Source organism: Sinocyclocheilus grahami, unplaced genomic scaffold (genome assembly GCF_001515645.1).
Source record: "Sinocyclocheilus grahami isolate Dianchi unplaced genomic scaffold, SAMN03320097.WGS_v1.1 scaffold412.1, whole genome shotgun sequence".
In the NCBI taxonomy this organism is placed as follows: Eukaryota; Metazoa; Chordata; class Actinopteri; order Cypriniformes; family Cyprinidae; genus Sinocyclocheilus; species Sinocyclocheilus grahami.
Window position 1 is genome coordinate 180821 of NW_015505591.1, and position 22423 is coordinate 203243.

Sequence of the window (22423 nt, forward strand, 5' to 3'; positions counted from 1 at the left end):
ATATATATATATATATATATATATTATTTGTTTATCCTTTTTTTTTGCAATTTATTACAGTGTGACATTTAATTTTTAAAAATATAAATATTCCATTTAGTACCTCAATTAATGTAATAAATCCAATGCATGATATATAATTACAGTACAAGAATGTTGTTCAGAATAGTTTTACATGTAGTATAGCATGTCACACCACAGGACACGGCTGTCACTGCTTGCCATGTCATGTCAACTATCCATTTCCAGAAATACAGACCTGCTGTACAGACCGAGTGAAGGTGTGGTCAAAACCTTCAATGTCGCCCCATATCAGTAACACCACTGTCCCACAGGGGATCCACAATTAACACAGTCAACATCAGTGTTTGGTCAGAATAAATCCATTTGTGTATTTACCTGTGTGTGAATAAAAGCAACATTAACAGAAAGTTAGTCCCTTTAAACAATGCATGATGGCATAAACCTATAAAAAGTCTCATGCTTATTTAATTTTTTTTCAATTATTTTTTCCTTTAATCCCTATATCATGTTTTCCATCTCTATAATAAATATTTAGCAAGATGAATTGTTTCTCTTCAAAGGGCGGGAGCTCACAGGGGCCGAAAAGCCAGCTGCAGATGAGACAGACATTGATGCAGAGGAGCTTCCCCTCCCCGACAGCACAATGGACGAGTTCAATCGCGGAGTCACTGACCTGGATGTGGCCAAGAAAGAGGAAGATGTCACCAAGGACAAAAAGGTATCCAGCTGCAGCTCGCTTGCCCACTTAATTATTCAATCCATATCAATAATTAACCACAATCTTCTATAATGTCGAGCTCTCAAAGTGGTTTGCTAAAATGCTGTGTATCAGCTTTTACGCACACATCCTTTGCGCTGTATCTTCCAATTAGCTTGAGTAATCGAGGGAAGGTTATTCAGCACGCATTTATTGTTTTGCAGATTAGGATTGTTTTATGCTCGTGGCTGTGTTTAGCCTGGGGTCCAGATGTAGCTATAAGCCCATTAGCATAATCTTGTAGTGTGAAAGCCGCTGTGCTGCAAAGGATTATGTAATGATACTGTGACCCTGACTAGCTGAGACATTCTTCAAGAGAATCATTATGGTAATGACAGTTTAGTGCTGAGGAGAGGAAAGTAACAAACAAGGTACTGGAGTATTGGTTGCATCGGATTCATCTCTATGGATAAATTTCACCATCTGGATCATCCAAATGACAAGCATTCCAATAGAGTTGGACTGAGGATTTGAGTCATCCTAAAATAGCATTATGAGTATTTATTCCATTGAATGTAGGCTTTCTGTTGTCCATATAGCTTATTTGTTCTACCTCGCTGATGCCTGTTTATCTTTCCGCTCAGGCATAATTTTGTGGGTTTGTTGCATCAGTGTCTGGGGTGATGAGCCTGGAATCATGTCTGAGACTGATAAGACACTCCTCTCCTCAGGAAATTACAATGTCAGAGATGTTTGGGTTGTCTCAAATAATTGTTCCATAATTTATAAGCCAGTCAGAAACTTTTACTCTGTGCCAGAGAAAGCTTCCATGCCAGCCTCAGAGGTACCGTGTCCTTATTTCATTTGGTTTCAAAGTTTTTGACCCAGATGGAAATTTTGCAATGCAGTATAACTCAAATGAGGTTTGGTGGTAGTCTAATGGATAAAGGGGCAGTGTAGTTAACAAAAGCATGGCTCCTAGATAAAATGCATGCCTCATTGTTTCCTTGAGCATCAGCTACTACTCAAATTTTAAATAAGTACCAAAATGATTTTTTTTAAAGACTATATTCCAGATACTCAAATATTTCATAGTTTTCTTCGGTTTTGAATTTCTCATAGTATTTGAGAAATTCATACCTGTCTTGATTGAAGCACATTCTTCTGTAGTTTGAATTTAGCCATAGTCTCTTAGAAGAATGTGCTTGCCCTGTTTGTTTAATACATTTATTTTAGGGATGAACAATATATGTATATTTGATCATTTATTTTATTTTGTTTTATTTTATTTTATTCTTTGCCATTTTTTACCGTTATCAATTGATATTGGATATATCTGTACATATTGGATATTTAATTGTTTTTGTTAATTTCTTCTATTTTTACATTTCTTTTAGCTTTGTTATAGGGCTGTTTTTCCGATTTTATCGATTAATTAAAATGTATGTTTAGCCACGATAAAAAATTTTTGAGATCGAGGAAACGCAATTTTTAATAGAAATATTACCAAACGTCAGAACTAGACACGACAATATGCCAGTAGTAACCGTAAAGAGAAAAGAACGATCCAACCGCATGTCGGCGCATGTGATTAGCCGCTCTCCTGTGACGCGCTCATATCGTGATGCGCCATTTACACAGAATGCGCTTTTGTGTTGATAAAGATGCGACGCGTGCAGAGGAATAGGAAAAACATGCAAGAAGATGGGAGTTGAACTTCTCTTAACTTGAGCGCCGCGTTTTTAAAATGGCGTTTTAATGTATGAGACGCTGCAAGAGACGCGAGCGCAACAGTCATGTTTACATAGAAAAAACAATGGAAAAGCAGCGCAATCAAATAAAAAAACCTGTAAAGAACTACCAGAGATTGGAACTACTACTGTATGTCTGATATTTCATGTTTGCATCATGGTGACAGGCTGAAAGCTGCTGTTCATTGTTTTCACAGAACATTTATTATTAATAGTCTACTGGTGTTATTCCGTCAGAAGTCAGAAAGAGCTTTATTACCAAGTATGTTTACACACACAAGGAATTTGACTTGGTGACAGGAGCTTCCAGTGCCGAAGCGATGGAGTATAACACTAATATAAGAAAAACAGAAAATTAAATAATGCACTATATACAGAAGTAGAAATATAGAGAAATGTAACTGTTTAAATGAATGTACAGATATATTTACAAGTGTGCAATTTTTGGATTCTATGTATAAAATCAGTCATTTTTTATTTGAATTACATTGACTGTTGAGAATTTTTTGAAGCATTTTCATTGTAGCCTATTATTTCTGAACATATAACATGTATAAGACAAGTTTGTACAGGATGTAGTTGTAGTTCATGCATCTTTTCCGCAAAGATATTTAATAAGGGATTTGTTTAACATTTACATCATGTTGACAACTTCATGTGTGGTGCACTTTGAATAGAATTTTATTTAACTAGAGGGTTAATAAAGAAAAAGTTATTTGAATCATGTTGTAGTTCCATTTTTAAGTTGACTAGTTAAAAATATTTTAATAAATCGAGAATCAGTCAAACTTTTTTTGCCAAATCACCCAGCCCTACTTTATCATTTAACAGTCTTAATTTTTTTTGTTTATAAACTTCAATCTTTAGCAAATCTCAAAATCTATGCTCATTTTTCATTCTGTACATTTTATAATGCCATGGTCATGATCATGCTAAATCAAAAACAATACATATAAATCTATTGATTGTATTTTTTCAGTATTTAATTTTTATTTTTAATCAAAATAGTAATAATTTAGAATTTATTATAATATAGATTTAAAATATTGGCTGTTTATGGTTTTCTGGCCATAATATTATATAAAAAGTTATTTGCCAGAATTTTACAACTATTTCCGACTAGCTTCAATTTACTGGAGTCACAGACAAACTTTAATCACAAGTTTAGGTGATATGTGTGATATGACACCCACTGACATTTTCTGTTGTCATCTGTTACTACTACCATGGTAACAGATATTATTCAAGTCACTGACTTTGGTTGCTTGATCATACAGGCAGTTTTTTATCCTTTTCTGCCTGCTGTGTTGTGTGAATGGGACAGTATAAGATTACCAGTAAATATGGTTGTCAGTTCCAAACACCAACGTTGTGAATGTAATCGAAGAGGTTGTTTGATCTTAAAAAATTATTCTTGTCTCTCTCTGGTTTTCAAAGAAATGTCATTTTTATAACTGAATCATACATGTGTACATTTGGCACTTTTGGCAGGAGATTTAAATTTAGCATTTCAGCAAACGTCTTCATGAATTAAAGCCTCTGAGAGTGTGCTGTCATACTCCTACATAAGCAGATCATTTTAGATTCTTGTACTCTGCAGAACAGGGATACTCATGCCATCCTCAAGGACTTGTGGAGCGGAAATGGACTGATTGTTGTAGGAGTTCATGCGGTTTTTTTAGGGTTGGTACGAGTGTCAGAGCTGTTCGGTAAGCCTGCAGTCAATTGTGCTTGTGCTCTGTCAACTCCATGTGCCTTTTGAGTCTACCGATATGAACATCAGCTTATATTGGAGTTTTTTTTTTTTTTTTTTTTTTTAAACCTAGCTAATTATTAGATTATATTAATTTCTTCCTCAGTAGTTGAAATGTATTAAAATCCCAGTGCATGCTTTAAAGAGAAACTTTACCTGATTCATGGTTGGAGATCTATTTGTAGAATTGATTAGTAAGTCAAATATGAGGGAATGTTTGTAATGGCTTGCTGAAAGGCTCTTTGTCTATATTGAGGTCATGTGCCCTAAGTCTGAGTCAATGGATATTAGTTAGTGAGCAGAATACTAATCTTTTTGTCCCTTCTAAAATGATATTCATACACAGATTTTATTTTGGCTGGTATTTTCACTTAAGAATGTGACCTTATCATTTTTAAATTCATTTTTAATCCACATTCTGAACATGACCTTGTCACTTTATTATAATTTCTAATCGAAATTGTAAGGCGGAGAAATAAATAACACTCTAAATGGTCTGGTGTGCTACTCCGATTTAATTTAAATTGAATTGAAAATGTTTTAAAGAGAGTTTTTTTTTATTTTTTTTTATGATATTTTATTTATTTAAATGAATCATTTTTTTATTTTTATTTTGTTAATATTATTATATAATTGTATTTAATTGATTCATTTTAGAACCATTTTGGAAATCTGATTTTTTTTTTCTTTTTTAGTTGAGGCATCTTTTTGCTGCCTCAACTAATTAATATAAAGAGCTTTAATCTTTATATATTATACCCATTAAATGTGGGATGGTTGGCTTTACATCAGTTTAAAATAACATTTACAAACGGGAATTCTGTTGTATGTGTGTGTGCTTGCTTGTTTAATATGCAAAGTAGAACAAATTACCATGTTTATTGTGTTTCCTATCCTGCAGGCAGTTAATTAGAGCAGCAAATCTCTGTTTCACCCCACCATATTGTTTTTGGAAATTGGCAGATGCTTTCTAATAAAATGAGAAGTTCTGAGTTTCTGTGACTGTTTGAATGGCGTTCCTCTCTGAGCTTTGATAATGAATGGGCCAGGGACTCTTGGTGTGCACAAGTGGTTGCATCCCATTTTATAAGAGACCGCAGTGTGCTTTGGAGGATTTCTGCACAAAACGGTCACTGAATAACTAATGAAAGCAATTAGTCCTTCTCAACTATTCTGAACTTTACCCAATGTCGGACCTCAGTACCACAGTCTGGAAACTCTGTGGCAGCCTACTGCTTTGGGAATTTCATAGCAGAGGCTGAAATATAGAGAAATTAGTCTACTGTGTAGCTCTGATCATATCAGGCAATCTCTGCCAGGCAAACAGCCAGGTTTCTACCACGAATTAGTTCCCTTTAGTTACAGGGACCATATATCTCCTGGATGCAGGTAGAATAACTCAAACCAGCCAGACCCCCGAGGAGCTGGACATCACAGACTGAAAGTGCGAAGACTGTGTGTAAATATAGCCCTGTTTCTTAATTTTGGAGAAGTAGTGTCTATCCAGATCAGACTGTTAATGTGAAAAGTGTTTGGAGATGGGATTTTGGGGAATGGTGGAATGGAGACTCGCTCTCAAGAGTCCTCAGGCCTGAAATGCTAGATGGTACCCATAAGCCAAAATGTGTTTCAATGCAATGTCAGTTTCTCTGAATAATTAATGATAAACAAGTTCAGTCCATGTATCCATGTAAGAGGCAGCTTTACTTTTGCCCTAGTGCTCAATTTTAGAAAATCCTCCCCCAATGTATTGCTGTTTGCACCAGGTTGGTGGTTAGACACTTTAGAGCAGCCAGTGGGATGTTTGGTGTGCTTCTTCATTAGGCTTGAACCGATAGACAATTCCATCGTCCATCGCTGATGGCTGATAGACATCACGATGTTGAGCCGGCATCGTGATCCCCATTCCCTAAAATCACTATATAGATCCTTCAATGTGACAAGTCCTTTCTCTACCCAGCAATTAAAAGCAGCATCTGTAATCGAAGGAGGAAACATATGATTTCTCATGATAGGAGCCTGCATTGAGAGATCAGTAAGCGAAAAAGCTTGTCTAAACTGATTCCATATTTTAAAAGATGCTCTAACAATTGGATTCAGAGAACGTCTAGACACTGGGTCAGAAAGAGGAATCTTTGTACAAAGTAAAGCAGATAATGCAGATTTACAAGAAGCTTTTTCTAACAACAGCCATGCTTGACTGTCAGAAGCGTTAACCCAGTACAACATAAATGTAATATTAGAAGCCCAATAGAATTGTTGAAAATTCGGGAGAGACAGTCCACCCCGAGAACGATGTCTTTGCAGTATATTTTTACGCTTCCAAGGTGTTTTCCTATTCCAGATAAAATCAGATATAAGAGTGTCTGTTCATTTTTTAAAAAAAAAGATTTGGTTAAAAAATAGAGAGACTTTGGAACAAAAACAAAAAAATTTATATACTTTTTAACCACAAATGCTCGTCTTGCACTCCTTTTACTCATCTTTTTTTCTGTTGTTTTGTTTTGTTTTTTAATAATTTTTGTTTAGTAACTGAATAAGTAACTTTTATTTAGAGTTATTTGCTCACTGTTGTTTAGTTGGGCAACAGAAACCCACTGTCCTTGTTGCACACAATAACCGAACATGATGCCAGCAATGCTCAGGTCATGGGTTTGATTCCCATGTAACAGATAAAATGTTTATTTTGCCAATATATCACTCAGAGTTGCTGTCTGCTAAACAAGTACATATAGATTTTATATATTTATTTCTAGTGTTTGTATTATTTCACAGCTACCAGTCTTCCTCTTCCATCGTATTCAATTCAGACGGCAAGCTCACAGCTCTTAGACACAATTTCTTTTGCCGTGGTGCTGTAGACTGTAGATTTCCCTTACTTTGCCTTAATTAGCATCCTTTTACTTAGTTTTTCCTCTACGCACATTCATTTCGTTGCAGCTGAGAGGAGGCATAAAAGAACAGACTTGGAAAAGGAAAAGCTTTCTGCGTCAAGAGCCTTTGCAGCCAGTTTAGTTTTATCACTTTAATGTTTGCCATGCATGAGAGATGAACTCATATACCCAGAAAAGTTAGTCCCTTTTTACACTTAAGTGTTTAAACACAAATCTTATAGAAAAACATATGTACGTTCGTAAATGTGTGCAGTTTGTGTGTATTATTTTTATATGTCATCTTTGAAAAGCTTGTATTCTGGCATGCCAGTGCATTAGTGTCACGAATGAAACAGAAAAGTCGTAAGGTGCTTTTTCTCCAGCAAACAAAGAATGAAATAGAAAAGAAGAGATGGACAGTTAGAAAGAAAATAAACAATTTTCTTACTGTTGATTTAGTATTCATACAGAAAACAGCCTTTGCACTTTCTGCGCCAACACTGTTAACCGTAGGGAACCAAACAGATATTGAATCGTCTCTGCTAGGTAACAATGGATGCCTAAAAAAAGCAAACTACAAATGAATTTCAACTGAGCAACTTCGACTATGCTGAGATGTGTAGTCTAAATGCTGATAAAGCTTTGGCATTTCACTCTCAATGATCTTTCAGACATTATAACAAAGCCCTTTTGTCTTTATAATTCATTCAGTCATAAATTTAGAAAGGATGCACAATTATTCAATGCATGATTAGTTCATTCACTTCTATCCATATGCTAATGTGTTACAGTGACATTTTACATTAGTTTGAAAGCGTGGAAGACAATAAAAGCCAACAGCTTTATGGTGGCACTTGATCATCTTTAGTGTTAGTTAGCTATATAACAGCTTGGACCTCTTTTGATTCTCCTTCAGACTGTGTCTGAGAACCATCCCAGCTCATGATATTTAATGCCATTCTGTATTTTTCAAGGTGCTGAATGAACCACCACAGTGGGAAAAGGATCCTTTATAAACTTGCTGTAAAAAGTGGTTATTTGAGATTGTTTGATGTTTCAGGTCATTATTCTATACTCTTTAAATCCTGACATCTCAATGGAGGAAATCCATGCGGACGCACTCGTTTTGTCTGATCTTTTTGAAGCTGTATTATTGTCTAGGGTGTGCCTGTACCCTCAGGCAACTTTTAGTGTTATAACTATAACAATGCAAACTGTTTTCTCTTGTGACTTTTCAGACATTATTGTCTCAAGACTGTCATGTTAGTGAGAAAGGTAACAGTGCTCACTGTCTTTGCTGTTAAAATCCTTCAGCATTGTATTCTAGTCCCCAATGTCATGTTCCTGTCCTCAGGGCTACTCAACTTTGAAAAGCTCAAGGGCCACAAAGCCTCAAGATCTCTTTAGATTAAAGAGCTGCACTTTTGATTTTTCTTATTAATGAGGCTGGTAGACTACAAGTGAAATGTAGTCTACTTTAATTTTATAGCACCGTAAGGGTGTTTTATCACATTTTAAGCATTTCTGTGACACGGTCTTCAGAGTAGGCTATAGTTTCTTATATTTAGTTGAAGTATTTTTTTTGTTCTTCATAGCACTGACTCGGGTGTTTATGCTCTCATTCACCCTTCATGTTTAATTCAACAAGAGCTGTCCAAAACGTTCTACGTATTATACAGTGGGGAAAAAAAGTATTTAGTCAGCCACCAATTGTTTGAATCCCTCCCATTTTTATCCTTCTGCTTTACTGGGTTTAAGAAGAAGAGAGTTGTTGTGAGTTTGGTGAACAATGGCAGGTCCCAGTGAATGACAGAGGAAGGTGGTACAATCCAAGTAGAGATTAAACTAAATTATTATTAAATCGTTCGTTCTTTCTTTCTATATATATATATATATATATATATATATATATAATAAAAAGGGTTTTGCATTTGCTATGAAAGTACTGTAGTAACTTTTGCAATCAAATGTTAACAAATATTTTTACATTTCATAATGTGCTTCTCGATGCTGTCACTAAAAGCTTCTTGTCTGATAAACCCAGAAGCAAGAAAGCAAATTTGTGTAACATCACAATAAATCCCTCTATACGTCTCTAACACTGTCAAGGACGTCTCCGGAAAAGAAAAAAAAAGTCAATAAACAGGAGGCAGCAATCTGCCTTGCAGAAAGCCCTGAGCAGAAAAACAATGAGGGCATTTGTGTGGCCGCTAGCAAATCTCAGTCACCCCAGCTGTGAGCTGAACATTGCTCTTTTACCTTCGTTTACCCTCAAGGGCTCAGTGCTCTCACTAGGGTACAACCGACACTTCACATATTCAGAAAGTTCGACATATTGCACAGGTTCCGGAGAGGCAATGTGTCTAATCTACAGACATGAGTTATAGCATTTTGCTCCCAAGCTTGTTGTATTTCACGTGCTGCTGAGTGTGTTTCGATGTGTGTCGTTCTGTGTCTGACTGGAATATCAAACCATGTTTAAAAAAAATTCCTTATTTACATTCAGGTCTTTACGTTTGTTTCTTGTATAATCAATACGCAGCGCTGTTAGACTGCTGAATTGTTTCACCAATTATCAAAAAGACCAGCATAGTAATTGTGTGCTTGAAAGAAAGACTTACATTGTAACACTCAGCATATTTTCTTTTTAATGCAAGATGTGCAGACTTTCTCAGGCAGAGGTGGTTTAGTTTGTTGTTAGATGTAATCCTCTTTTAAATGCATTGCTTTCAAGTACAGAACATCCATCCTGGACTATCAGAGACCTCAGCACATTTTCATCTTAGCTTTACGTGCCAGATAAGAAGTTTTTTGATGTTTAGAAGGATACATGTAGGAATCAACTTTTTTTCCCCAAGAAGTTTCTGCTCAGAATGACAGTCAGCTTATCTGCTTTGTAAAGTCGATACACACTTTGAGACTCTGCAAACTTTCCGGTGATGTGTTTTTTGACTAGTAGGTGTCTTAATAATCTCAGCCTGTCTGATGCGTTTTGTACATGAAAATAGTAAGAGCTGGCTCAAAAGCAGCTGTTCCAATCTGATTGGCTCACTTTTTCACAATTTTGTGCTTTGAAACAACTTTTAAGTATACAGTAATTACTGGATTTGATAAAGTTAAGCTGATTTGTGCCAACAAATCTTCAGATGCTGAGAGATTGAAGCAAGTACATTAAACTAGTGTCCATGAGCAAAACTCTGTTTTGCATTTTACACTACTGTTCAAAAGTTTTAAAGACATTAATACTTGAGCAAGACTGTATTAAAAAAAAGATATAATTTCTACAAAAATATTAAGCAACACAACTGTTTTCAACATTGATAATAAGAAATACTGTTGACCAAATTGGCATTATAATGATTTCTGAAGGATCATGTAACACTAAAGAAGTAATGGCTGCTGAAAATTCAGCTTTGCCTTAACATGAATGAATTATATATTAAAATAGAAAAAGGTTATTTTAAATTGTAACCATATTTCACAATATTACTGTGTTTAATGTATATTACTGTGTTTTATTCAGCCTTGGAGAGCATGAGAGATTTCTTTCAAAAACAAAACAAAGAAACCCCAAACTTGAACAGTAGTGAGAAAAAGTGTTTACTTTTATATGTGGATGGACAGAAAACTCTAGGTTGGCAGTTTGCTTGTGCAGTGGAAGCTGTAAAGTGGAAAAGGCTTTCTACTGGTTGTCAAAAGTCTGGCGATGCAACACAAATCTGTGTGACATATAAATCTCATAGAATCTAAACACAGGTTTTTTACAGTTAGTGTTATATACCTACCCTCTGTATGAACTTTCAGTTGAAAAACATTCGGCAGCTACCATAATAATGGATTAACATTATATATATATATATAATGAGGTTATTTGTACTATAATAGCAGTGTACGCCATAGATTGCTGTATTATTTGCTCACATATTGACACTGCTTCTTAGTCTTTCCCTTTTTTTCCTCTTTAGAAATTTGTGATTTTATTTGTTTCCCATTTTGATGTTATACTTTGACATTAGAGATTGTTGTCATTGTATTGCATTGAAAGTCTCCATAAGGAATCTTCTGGGCAACATCAACCCCTAACCACCACATGAGAACTGCCAACTACAGAAACAAAGGAACATGTGTGGAGACAAAGCATCCCGTGTGAAACAACCTTTAGAGAGTTGAGTTTGTGAAGCATGACAGACGTTTCCATGTTCTTCCTTGCTGGCGTTTTTCTGCCCACTGTAGGTTTATATTTGACCCAGTCCAAAACCTCAGGTGTTCATGGATCCTGGAGATGATTGCTAAAGCAGCACTGCAGGCTTTTAGTAGCTCCTGTTGATTACACATACATCACATAAGCACAGATGAACTAATTGGGTTTTTCTGCAGCGGTTAATTGAAAGCACTCAAATGAACGCTATTTCCCTTGATACCTTTTAACAGATGTGTTTTCTACAACCATTTACCAAATACTGTTCTGCATTGTATTTCCTGTTACACAGCAAAAAAAAAAAAAAAAAGCATACAGCTTTCAGAACAGATGATAGTGTAATTATTCCCTGTGGAGGGATGGAAATATTCCAATAACCATCATAGATAAACTATATTTGCAAGGAAATGCTGGTGCTTGCTAGGCAGCAAAAACTTAAGCTCTGCATAAATGAAATCTCAAATTAGAGCAGTCATAAACTTTGTCGCTGTCATAATGGCTCGTGTCTTGTTTTCTGTCGGCTGTGCATGATAATCCAACACGCAACATGGTTTCTGTGCCAACTTTGCAGTGAAAACAGCTTTAGATGATTAAACATTTGTAGACAACAGATCTCAATTCAGTATGGAAATAAATGCAATAAAGACCAGTTGTAAATATATCTTTGCTTTTGGTTAGGTTTTGAATAGCAAACTTAATACTGTATATACTTTTTCTTATGCCAACTCCATTACCCATACTGTAAAGAAATTGGATAGTTTTATAAAAAAAAATGTTTTAGCTAATTTGCCTCATTTTAAGTAAAACGCCAGTAAAATGGTTATTGCATGCGATAAATGTGGATTTAATTTGAATATGTTTGTTTTTGACACCATAAGCTATCAAAACCATAAGATTTTTTTATCTGTCAGTGGTGACAATTCAATAGATGGAGCTGGAAATCAGTTTTAAATAATCCTGTGGTATCATTTTCTTCTTAATTGTACTTGAATGCTAAATTTGCAGGGGGAATGACTATTTAGTATAGCGTTTGTTGAGTTACTGCAAGAAAAACACATTCTGGAAGAACGAGGAACTTTTCTTTCTTCATTTCTATAGCCGGTTTTATCTCATGTCTCAGAAAGCATGAAAAGCTCTTTTAGTCTGTCTCACACATCAAGGATCTGTTTCTGCAGCATTTGTTCAGCTGTGCCGTACAATTTGAAGTCTGTAAAATATATTCATCAATGAATCATTTATTAAGAATGTGCTAATTAATTAAGAAAATATTCATTAAGCCCATCCAAACTTCTTCCTGTGTTTGTTTTTCAGACAGTTGCAGTGTGCTCAGTCCAGACACTCTGTTCATAACAAATGATTTTGTTCATGATTTATGCTTTGTGATATGATGACTTCAAACTTGCACAGCACAAAAGTAGCAAATATTTTATCAGCAGAGTCATGCTTATCTTCAGTTTTTCAGTTTATATCATAAGATGGGCAGTAATATAATTCGCAGAATATTTCCCCCAGATGCACTATGCAGATTTTTCAAGCTATGAATTCAGTGGATGTCTCCGGCTGACATAGATTCACTGTGAGGCGTCTGTGAGAGCAGGTGTTGTTTACAACATGCCATTCTGCAGCACTGCCCAAATAAACAGCTGTCAGTAGACACACACAGAAGGAAATCCTCATCAGTCGACCTGAACCACCACCAATATGTGAGAAATGAAAAACATGAGAAGCTGAGGTGAACATCTTTTCCAATATACTGCCCTGCAGTCTTATTTGACATCAATCTTAAGTAAAAGCCTCCTTCACTGGATGCATGGTTTTCTGGGAATATAAAAAAAGTAATTTTTGCCATTTGATTATGAATTGTTTAAAGGAAAATTAGATTTTTCTGCCACTAGGGTCATCCAATCTGTAAATAATAGGCCTCCTTCACCATTCTCAAAACCAGTTAAAACACAATAAACATTTAGATTAGACTAAATGCCAGTCTCTTATGCTCACCAAGGCAGCATGTATTTGATTAAATAGTCAAATCAAAAATATGATGACATATTACTTAAATTGAACTATTTTATATATTTTAATATATTTTAAAGTGTCATTTATTCCTGTGATGGCAAAGCTGAATTTTCAGAAGTCATTACTTAACTCTTCAGTAGCTCATGATCCTTCAGAAATCATTATATTATGCTGATTTTGTGCTCAAGAAACATTTATATTTATTATTATTAATGTTGAAAATGTGATGCCTAATCTTTTTTGTGGAAACCATGATGCATTTTTTCAGTTTTCTTTAATGAATGGAAAGTTCAAAAGCACTTTAGAAATACAGTTTATTTTTGTGTAACAAAGAATTCCATGTTCTTTTGTCTTTCATTAATGTGTCCTTGCTAAATAAATTTGAAACTTAAAAAATATATTTTAATCAGTAGTGCATATTTTAAAAACTTGGCTTACAAAATTGGGTAACACTTTACTTGAAGGGGTGTGCATAAGACTAACATGAATATGAAGGAGGTTGTATGCATGTTTATGACAACTGTCATTAAGTGTCATTCGCTCAGTTATGTAATTTTTAATGCAAAGATGACATTGTTTGAGATGTATTTGTTATGGGCTATGGTTAGGGGTAAGGGTAGGGGTAGGTCAAATAATGTCATATTTGCATTAAAAATGACATAACTGAGCGAATGACACTTAATGACAGTTGTCATAAACATGCATTAAAAACCTTCATATTCATGGCATGTGTCATGTCTTGATTATGTAGGTGTCATGTCATGATTATGAAGGTGTCATGTCAGTCTTATGCACACCCCTTCAAGTAAAGTGTAACCCAAAATTGCCTTAACTACAAAATTTTATCTTATATGTAATACATTTTATGGTGAATTTTTGATGAATCAAGATTACTATTTAAATTGTGATGATTTTACACATAAACACATGCATACGCATGGTTAGTAAATATAATATAAAATGCTTTTTCACCCCATCTTCCCTTTCTGACCTGCTCTGTTTTCCATTGTTTGTATAGGTAGTTCTGCACAAAACTTTCAATCATCTGTTTTTAGACCACTCCAAAAGCAGTGCTTTGATGCACAACCGAATCAGGTTCTGAACAACATTCTTGTCGCATTAAATTAGGATTAGAGAACATTTTAACTTTGGGGAAAAAGAAAGAAAGAAAAAAATGACACTTGAAATGCATGCTTTAGGGGGTCCATATCAGTTTTATGTCTAGTAGATGCTCATGTTCGATTTTTCAAAAGACTGAAGTCTGGTTTGGTGTGTCTAGCCATCCGTTTAGTGATTCAGCACCAGGCAATGCCTGAATATTTCAAAGGGCTCTTTGCAGCACATCAATCTCAACCAAAATCAGTCTTATCTCTGGCCACTGCTGCTGCAGCTTTCATACTCAGTCCCTCATTCTGTACGTGGGAGGTCAATATCTGACAACTGGCATTACCATATTTTCATCCCGACTGGTGTATAAATAAGTTGGCCGTGTAGGGTAAAACTAACAATTTGTCACAGTTGACTGCCTCCCACCCCTCTGAGCTCTGTTTGTTTGCACAGCTACACAAGCTGCAAGTTCTACTGTAATTAATATCTGAACCTCAGTAGGGGCCGGCAAAGAGACATCTTTGACCACAGAGCTGGTCAGAGTGGTGCATTGAATCCTAATGGCAAGCATGCAGTTGTTTTTAAGCTAAAGACATTGGCATAAAGCACAGGGGATGAAAAGGAGTTTGTTGTGCACTAATGACTGCTAAACTAGATTGTATTATTATTTTGCTGATTATTAAAGGCCCTTGCCAATTCTGCATTGTCTGTTTTAATGCCTTTTCAACTTATTCTGCTTTTTCATGTCGTTCCTTATCCTCACACAAAGCTATCGTATGGCTTCAGAAGACTTTTTTTTTATACTCTTAATCGTGAACATGTAGATTAATTACCGATCTTGACAAAACAACTGTTCTCTCTCTTTTTCTCCAGCCCTCTGAAGAGCCCAACATCCTGCTGGCTTCCCCTAAGTTGCTGCTTCCTTCAGGCAGTCAGCTGCCGGCCAGCACTCCCCTGTCTGTGCACCACCAGCTCCAGCTGCTCCAGCAGCAGCTCACCCAACAGCAGCAGCAGACACAGGTGAGCTCATCTAATTTGCCTCTATAATTAAATGTATTATTCTTTTGAGGATGGTTTTATTAATGTGCTTTGTGCATTTTGCAAATTATGTTTTTTTTATGGGTCAGGTGAGTTTAAGTGATTTATTTATTTATTTTTCCCTCAAACAAATAAACACAATACAAACAATAAGTGTTCCTCCAGAAATTTGTGCAGGAAAATTGGGTAAAATGTTTCTACACTGACAATCTTGGCATTTTGTCAGGTCTCATCTAGTTCCTTTTTAAGTACTTGAGCTGTTTTGTCAAACTGTTTGCTCAATATATTATTGAAATCTGAAATTATTTTTTCTTAATTGTGTCTTAACAGTCTTAATTGTGGATCGAAATGTAGGTGTTCACCAAACATTGTTATTCTGTAAAGAAAATCTATTTCTTGTAGTAGCACTTTTACAAAAACTGTTGCCTCCAATTTAAAGTATTTTCTCATGCTCGATCGGCTACGGTGGTCTCAATGTGAACCTTAGCTACAAATCCCAACATTAGAACTGGTTGTGAATGGCTTGGAGTGCACAAAACCGCTCTGAAGCATTTTCGTTCTTTCCGGCACTAGACTGGTTTATTTATTCAGCCTTTGAGAGCATGTGGTTTGCTTGTTTAGCCACAGTTTTACACCAAGTGTTTGGCAAGAGGAGAAAGCCATTGTTTTTCATAAGCATTATGCTCAGCCAGAGGGTGCTCTCTCTCTTAAGAAAGTGCTTGTTTTGTTTGTGTGTGTGTGTGTGTGTCTGTGTGTGTGTGTGTGTCTGTGTGTGTGTGTGTGTGTGTGTGTGTGTGTGTGTGTGTGAGAAAGAAAGACACTTGACGCTCTTCTTCACAGGTCTGAGAATGGTGTTACAGGGGGTGGAATTTTGTTCCACGCTCCTTTGACCCACATCTTTGTGTCTGCATGTCGCTTTAAGGTGTGTTGAGGATGTCAATGGATGTCCATCCTGTCATAACTCTGATAAGCAAAGCCAGCCAGTTGAAAACGTACCCAGATTCATATATTCATAATATAACAACACGCTCAAAGAGAAACAAACTGTGGCTTTGGTCTGGCTGCTGTGATGTCTTCAGTCACTGAAGAAGAGGAGACTCTTTGAAGCACGCTATCAAAGCGGCACACGCAGGTCAATCGTCACTTATTAATTTATTTCTCCATTTGTTTTGCAGTGGCTCTCATCCTTAGGGAAAATGATCGGCAGATGAAACGATATTTGCTTTTCTGAAGTCTGGATTAGTGGTGGAGTGGGTTATTTGTGGAGGAAGGTCTTTGTGTTTCTTTTAATCATATTCTGGTGGAAGATTCTCCTTAAGACAGTTCAGTACAGATAAAATTAGTCAAACACCTTTGTGACCCTGGACCACAAAACCAGTCTTAAGTGTAAATTTTGGGAAATTTAAATGTATACATCAGCTGAAGGCTGAATAAATAAGCTTTCCATTGATGTATGGATAGGACAATATTTGGTCGAGATACAACTATTTGAAAATCTGGAATCTGAGGGTGCAAAAAAATCTAAATATTGAGAAAATCGCCTTTAAATTTATCCAAAAAAAGTCCTTAGCAATTAATATTACTAATCAAAAATGAAGTTTTTATATATTTACAGTAGGAAATTTACAAAATATCTTCATGGAACATTATTGTTACTTAATATAATAATGATTTTTGCCATAAAAGAAAAATCGATAATTTTGACCCATACCATGTACTGGACTGGTTTTGTGGTCCAGGGTCACATTTGGCTTCTGCCATGTCCTGAAAACGATGCCCACGTCAAATCTCCCAAAAATCAGTTTTACATGTTTGTATATTGAAGAAGTTTTATGAAAGCAATTCAGGCAAAATTTCTTATGTATCTGAGTTCTAGTACTGCACGAGTCAAATGTGGTTTCTCTTAAATGAAAGCCTTGTTATGGTTGCTGTTTAGTAAAAAAAAAATAGAGATATGTATACAGAGGGTTTATAGAAAATAGCCTCTCTAAATGCTTTGTATTTCAGCACGGCTTGTTTTCCACTTATTTTTTTTTCATGCCCTCATGCAGCTTTCAATGGGGTGTTTAAAGAAAAATCAGCCTTGAAATATTTGATGTAATTTCTTTGTGCCATTTGAGGGCAGCAACAATGGAATAAACAGCCCTATAAAAACCTTGTAATGACTACAGTGCAGTGGAAGGGAAAAAAAGATTGCATTTGTGCTTTGAAATGACTATGGTCATGAAAGTCTCCACTTTAAATATGTGTGATTAAATAGATTGTTAGAACATGAATCACATAAATTACCTTTTTTTAGAGGTCTCTAGGTTATGTCTGTGAAAGTGAATCATTTGGTGACATCCTAGTGCCATTAAATCGGTTCTCTTGAGAAAGCATGGAAAAGGGTTTAGAAAACAGTGTAAATGTGAGATTTAGGGGTGTTTTTACATAAGACTAGTGCATGCAGACTGAGCATTGATCATTCCTTACCCATGAACTTTAATCCAAAATTCAGAAGGATTTTGAGGGCTCCGATTGTTGATTTGATTTGTGTTGTGTTGTGTTGTGTTCTGGTTTGGTTTTTAAAAGGATAGTTCACCCAAAAACGAAAATTCTGTCATTAATTACTCACCCTCATGTCGTAAGACCATCATTCATCTTCGGAACACAAATTAAAATATTTTTGATGAAATTCGAGAGCTGTCTGACCATGCATAGACAGCAACGTAACTGACACATTCAAGGCTACCACGTTGTTTTCTTTGTGCACAAAAACTATTCTCGTAGCTTCATAACATTACGGTTGAACCACTAATGTCACGTGGACTATTGTGTCAGTTTTCCTATCCCTTTATGGCACATTTTGTTTTTAAAGGCCAATTTGGGATTTAAAAAGTAACTACAACTTGTCAATAAAGAAAAATTAAGTTAATTTCAACCTGTTTTGAAATGCAATACTATACTATGATAATACCAAAACATGATAAGAGCATGTGGAGTAATCAGGATAAGAACAGTTGATACCCATATACAGTGGGGAAAAAAGTATTTAGTCAGCCACCAATTGTGCAAGTTCTCCCACTTAAAAAGATGAGAGAGGCCTGTCATTTTCATCATAGGTATACCTCAACTATGAGAGACAAAATGAGAAAAAGAAATCCAGAAAATCACATTGTAGGATTTTTAACGAATTTATTTGCAAATTATGGTGGAAAATAAGTATTTGGTCAATAACAAAATTTCATCTCAATACTTTATATACCCTTTGTTGGCAATGACAGAGGTCAAACGTTTTCTGTAAGTCTTCACAAGGTTTTCACACACTGTTGCTGGTATTTTGGCCCATTCCTCCATGCAGATCTCCTCTAGAGCAGTAATGTTTTGGGGCTGTCGCGGGGCAACACGGATTTTCAACTCCCTCCAAAGATTTTCTATGGGGTTGAGATCGGGAGACGGGCTAGGCCACTCCTTGGACTTCACCTTAGAGACTTTAAACCTGGTTAAGTTGTTGAAATTCATGTCCTTGATGTTGAAAAAGACTCTGCTCTGTTTACTTGGTAACCTCCTGTTTTTTTTTTACAACAGCACTATAACTAATATTGCTCACGCTATATGCTAATATTACTGCCAGAAAATATTGTTAATATTTTCCGCCATAGTCAAATATATTACTGTTCTCTTTTCATTTTGTAGCCATAATTGGATAGTGAACTTTTAATTGCTTAATTAGTAGATGTGAAAATGAAACAAAGAATAACTGATTGCAGTGGCAATGTGTTGATGTTAAACAGCTCTTCATTGCTGCTTTTGTTGTTTACTTTAAAGACAAGGAAAAGAAATACAGCTTTTGTATGTCATCGAGGAAAATGATGATCATCAAAGCATTTGGACTCCAACATTTACCCTGACTTGCCTTGCTGATGAATGTACCCCACTCAGATTGAGATATAAAACCATGACAGCATGAAATATGAGGCTTGTATACATTTACATCCTATATCCTTTTGAGAACAACATATTTTGTCATGGTAGGCAGCTCTTCTCCCAAAGACAATCACTCTTTGTCAGAAAACATACACACACACATGCATACAAGCACTGCACTCGAGAACTGATGGCAAGCGGCTCAACCTGAACTAAGCTTTCAGTCTACATTTACAGTATGGTAATTTTTTTTCCTCAATCTTTTGCGCTACTCCCTGCTGGCCTGATCTTGATGGCTCATTGGCTTTGTCTGGAGAATGTATTGTTCTTAAGGGCAGGCAGCACGAGCAGGCACGCTGTTTAAGCTAGGTCATAAATCACCCCGTACCCCTTGGAGGGCAGCCGCGGTGGCTTTAGGAGCAAACAGATACTTAGACGGTGCTCAGGATAAGCTACTGGCGGAAATGGATTCGCCCGTCTATCGCTAGGTAGAATGGTAGAACTTATGAAGGACACTCAAGTGCATCATAATCGCTTTGGAAATCTTTATAGCTGGCCATTTGTCATTAGCCGGACAAACCAAGCAGTAATTCATAAAATGTGTGGAGGACTTTTTCTGGTACTTATGGTAATGGAGGTTTGTTAGACTATTCCAGATAATTCCTTTATTTAGGATTAAGTTAATTATTACTTGACTAAAGCTGTGTAAATTGAATACTCTTAAGTATTCAGTGATAATATTTATCTGTAATATTTAATGGCTTATTTGTTTATTATTTTTAATATATTTATGTATAATTTTTTGCTAAAACTTGCATTGTATTTGTGGAAGAGAAAATGTTGCTCTGATTTAATTATAATTTATATAAGTAAATATAAAAATATTGAATAATTATTATTAGTATTGTTATATTGTATTTATTAGATTTTTGATTTTTTTTTTAAATCAGATATAACAGGCATTTGTCCTTCCACTGTTGCTCTTCATATTATTTCGTCATTACTCTTAAAATACAGCTGATGTCAGGAACATAAAATATCTTTTTTTTTTTAAGTTATTTTATGTTGTTGTGATAAAGAAGTTTTCGGATGAAAGCGCTTTTTAATTTTTTATTAATGCCGCTACTTATACAGTAAATGAGATGACCTTCATAGTAACACTTTATAAAGTTTGCCATAAATTTTTCACATTCAATATAAATGCATTCAAAATATATTAAATAGAACTGCATACCAAATTATATAATGGGGTGACTGTAGATAAAAATCTTTTAAAGATGTTTAACCTTAAATATATAAATACATTCAAGTAGGACTTTGAAATTCTCAGAATAACAATAAAAAGATTATTTTCATTTCCTTGAACTCTTGAACCCAGACAGGATCCCAGTGTGTTCAGACATATTCTTCCGAAGCTGAACAAAGGCAAATTCTGGTATTAATTATGAAATGATGGCCTTAAAGTTTAATCAAATGAAAACCTAAAACTTTTTCTTCTTTTATTTTTAAAAAATATCACTTTAAATTTGCATAATGCTTTTGAGTTGGAGCTGAAAAGTACATTGAGCCGGTTTGAGTTTTTGTCCATAGTAGAGGCGACTCTAGGATAATACAGCATATTAACTGCTGGAGGTCTCCGTGTTGGTTGGTAGAACATTCTGCTGTAGTTAAGCATGCATACTTTGGTTTGTTCCTCAGGTTCATCTGCTGAAGGATCAGCTCTCTGCAGAAGCTGCGGCGAGGATTGAGGCCCAGGCTCGAGTTCACCAGCTGCTGCTGCAGAATAAGGACCTACTGCAGCATATTTCTCTCCTGGTCAAACAGGTTCAGGAGCTAGAGCTCAAGCTGACTGGGAATGGCTCTAGTGAGTATGATTTCCTGTGTTCAGCAGTGCTAGGGAGTAACCTTAAAAGCCTTTATTTAATACCCTTCATAATGGAAGAATAAGCACAGGAGGTCTGTGTTTCAGTAAAGCATCTTTTCTGCATCCATTAAAACATCCATATTGCATTATTTGTTGTAAAAAAAAAAATAATAAGTACATTAAGATTGAATATACATTTTGGTATGAAAATATTTATTTATAGTCGTTAGATTAAGCAGAATTATTAGAATCATGCAATTATTCACAATTAATTTTTAATCTACTGACATCCTTGTGCTGTACAGTATATCCATGCATTGAGTACAATAGTATTGCATTTCGATTGTTCAGTTAAACCTTTGAGCAAAAGTTTTAAAAGTTGTTATTGTTATTAGTATTAAATTGCTAAATGTTAATGTATTTTTCATATTATAATAATAATAATTAGGGCTGTCATCGTTAACGCATGCAAATAATTTTACAATCCTTAGCGTGTTAAAATAATTTAACGCAATTAACGCAAAATTACTGAAGCACATTTTCTATTCTAACCCTTTAACCCAATTTTGCTACTCTGCTTGCGGTTAGATCCTTTTAAGCCGCTAAACTCCGGGAAAGTTTTCAGTCCAATGATCGAAGCGAATGCATTCAAACAATCCGTCCAAAACAGCGCTAATATAAAGGAAACCAGTCTGATTACATCAGAGATTGCAGAGAGAACAGAGACTCGCGTTGCGTTTTCAGTGAATTATTCATTCCAGTGTGTTTCGCTTTTAAACACAAGCTCTGTCATATTCTGTGATTGTCTCTGAAGAGCGCGAGCCCTCACACGTCACGCGCTTGTGTGAAGTACAGACTGAACGGATTGTCAACACATCTCAACGCTGTATGGCCAGATGAGACGCAAACTACGTTTTCTCGACTGGATAACCAGTCTCGCTAGTAAAGTTTTGATGGATGAAGACTGCATTCAAGGTAAAGGCGATTGCGGTGGCGTACAAGAGTCGTACAGTAAGCACGCGTGAGTCCGTTATTATAATGCGTGTGAGTGCTCTTCATGCACTGATCGCACATTGTATTTATGCACAGGCACAGACATTTCCATACATTCACGTTGTTTCCACACACATTCACCAATGTTTTGATTTGTGATGTTTATGTTGCTGTGTTTAGTTATATGGAAGGGATCCGTGTAG

General features: G+C 35.6%; 1 protein-coding gene across 1 annotated transcript in view; it reads left to right on the forward strand.

The window, feature by feature from the left end:
* Positions 1-22423, forward strand: part of nos1apa (nitric oxide synthase 1 (neuronal) adaptor protein a) — a 119098-nt gene that overhangs the window by 77882 nt on the left and 18793 nt on the right. Inside the window, exons 7-9 of the mRNA XM_016232512.1 lie at positions 585-742; positions 15293-15444; positions 21052-21227. Coding sequence (XP_016087998.1) covers positions 585-742; positions 15293-15444; positions 21052-21227 — 486 coding nt within the window. The remainder of the gene's footprint in view (positions 1-584; positions 743-15292; positions 15445-21051; positions 21228-22423) is intronic.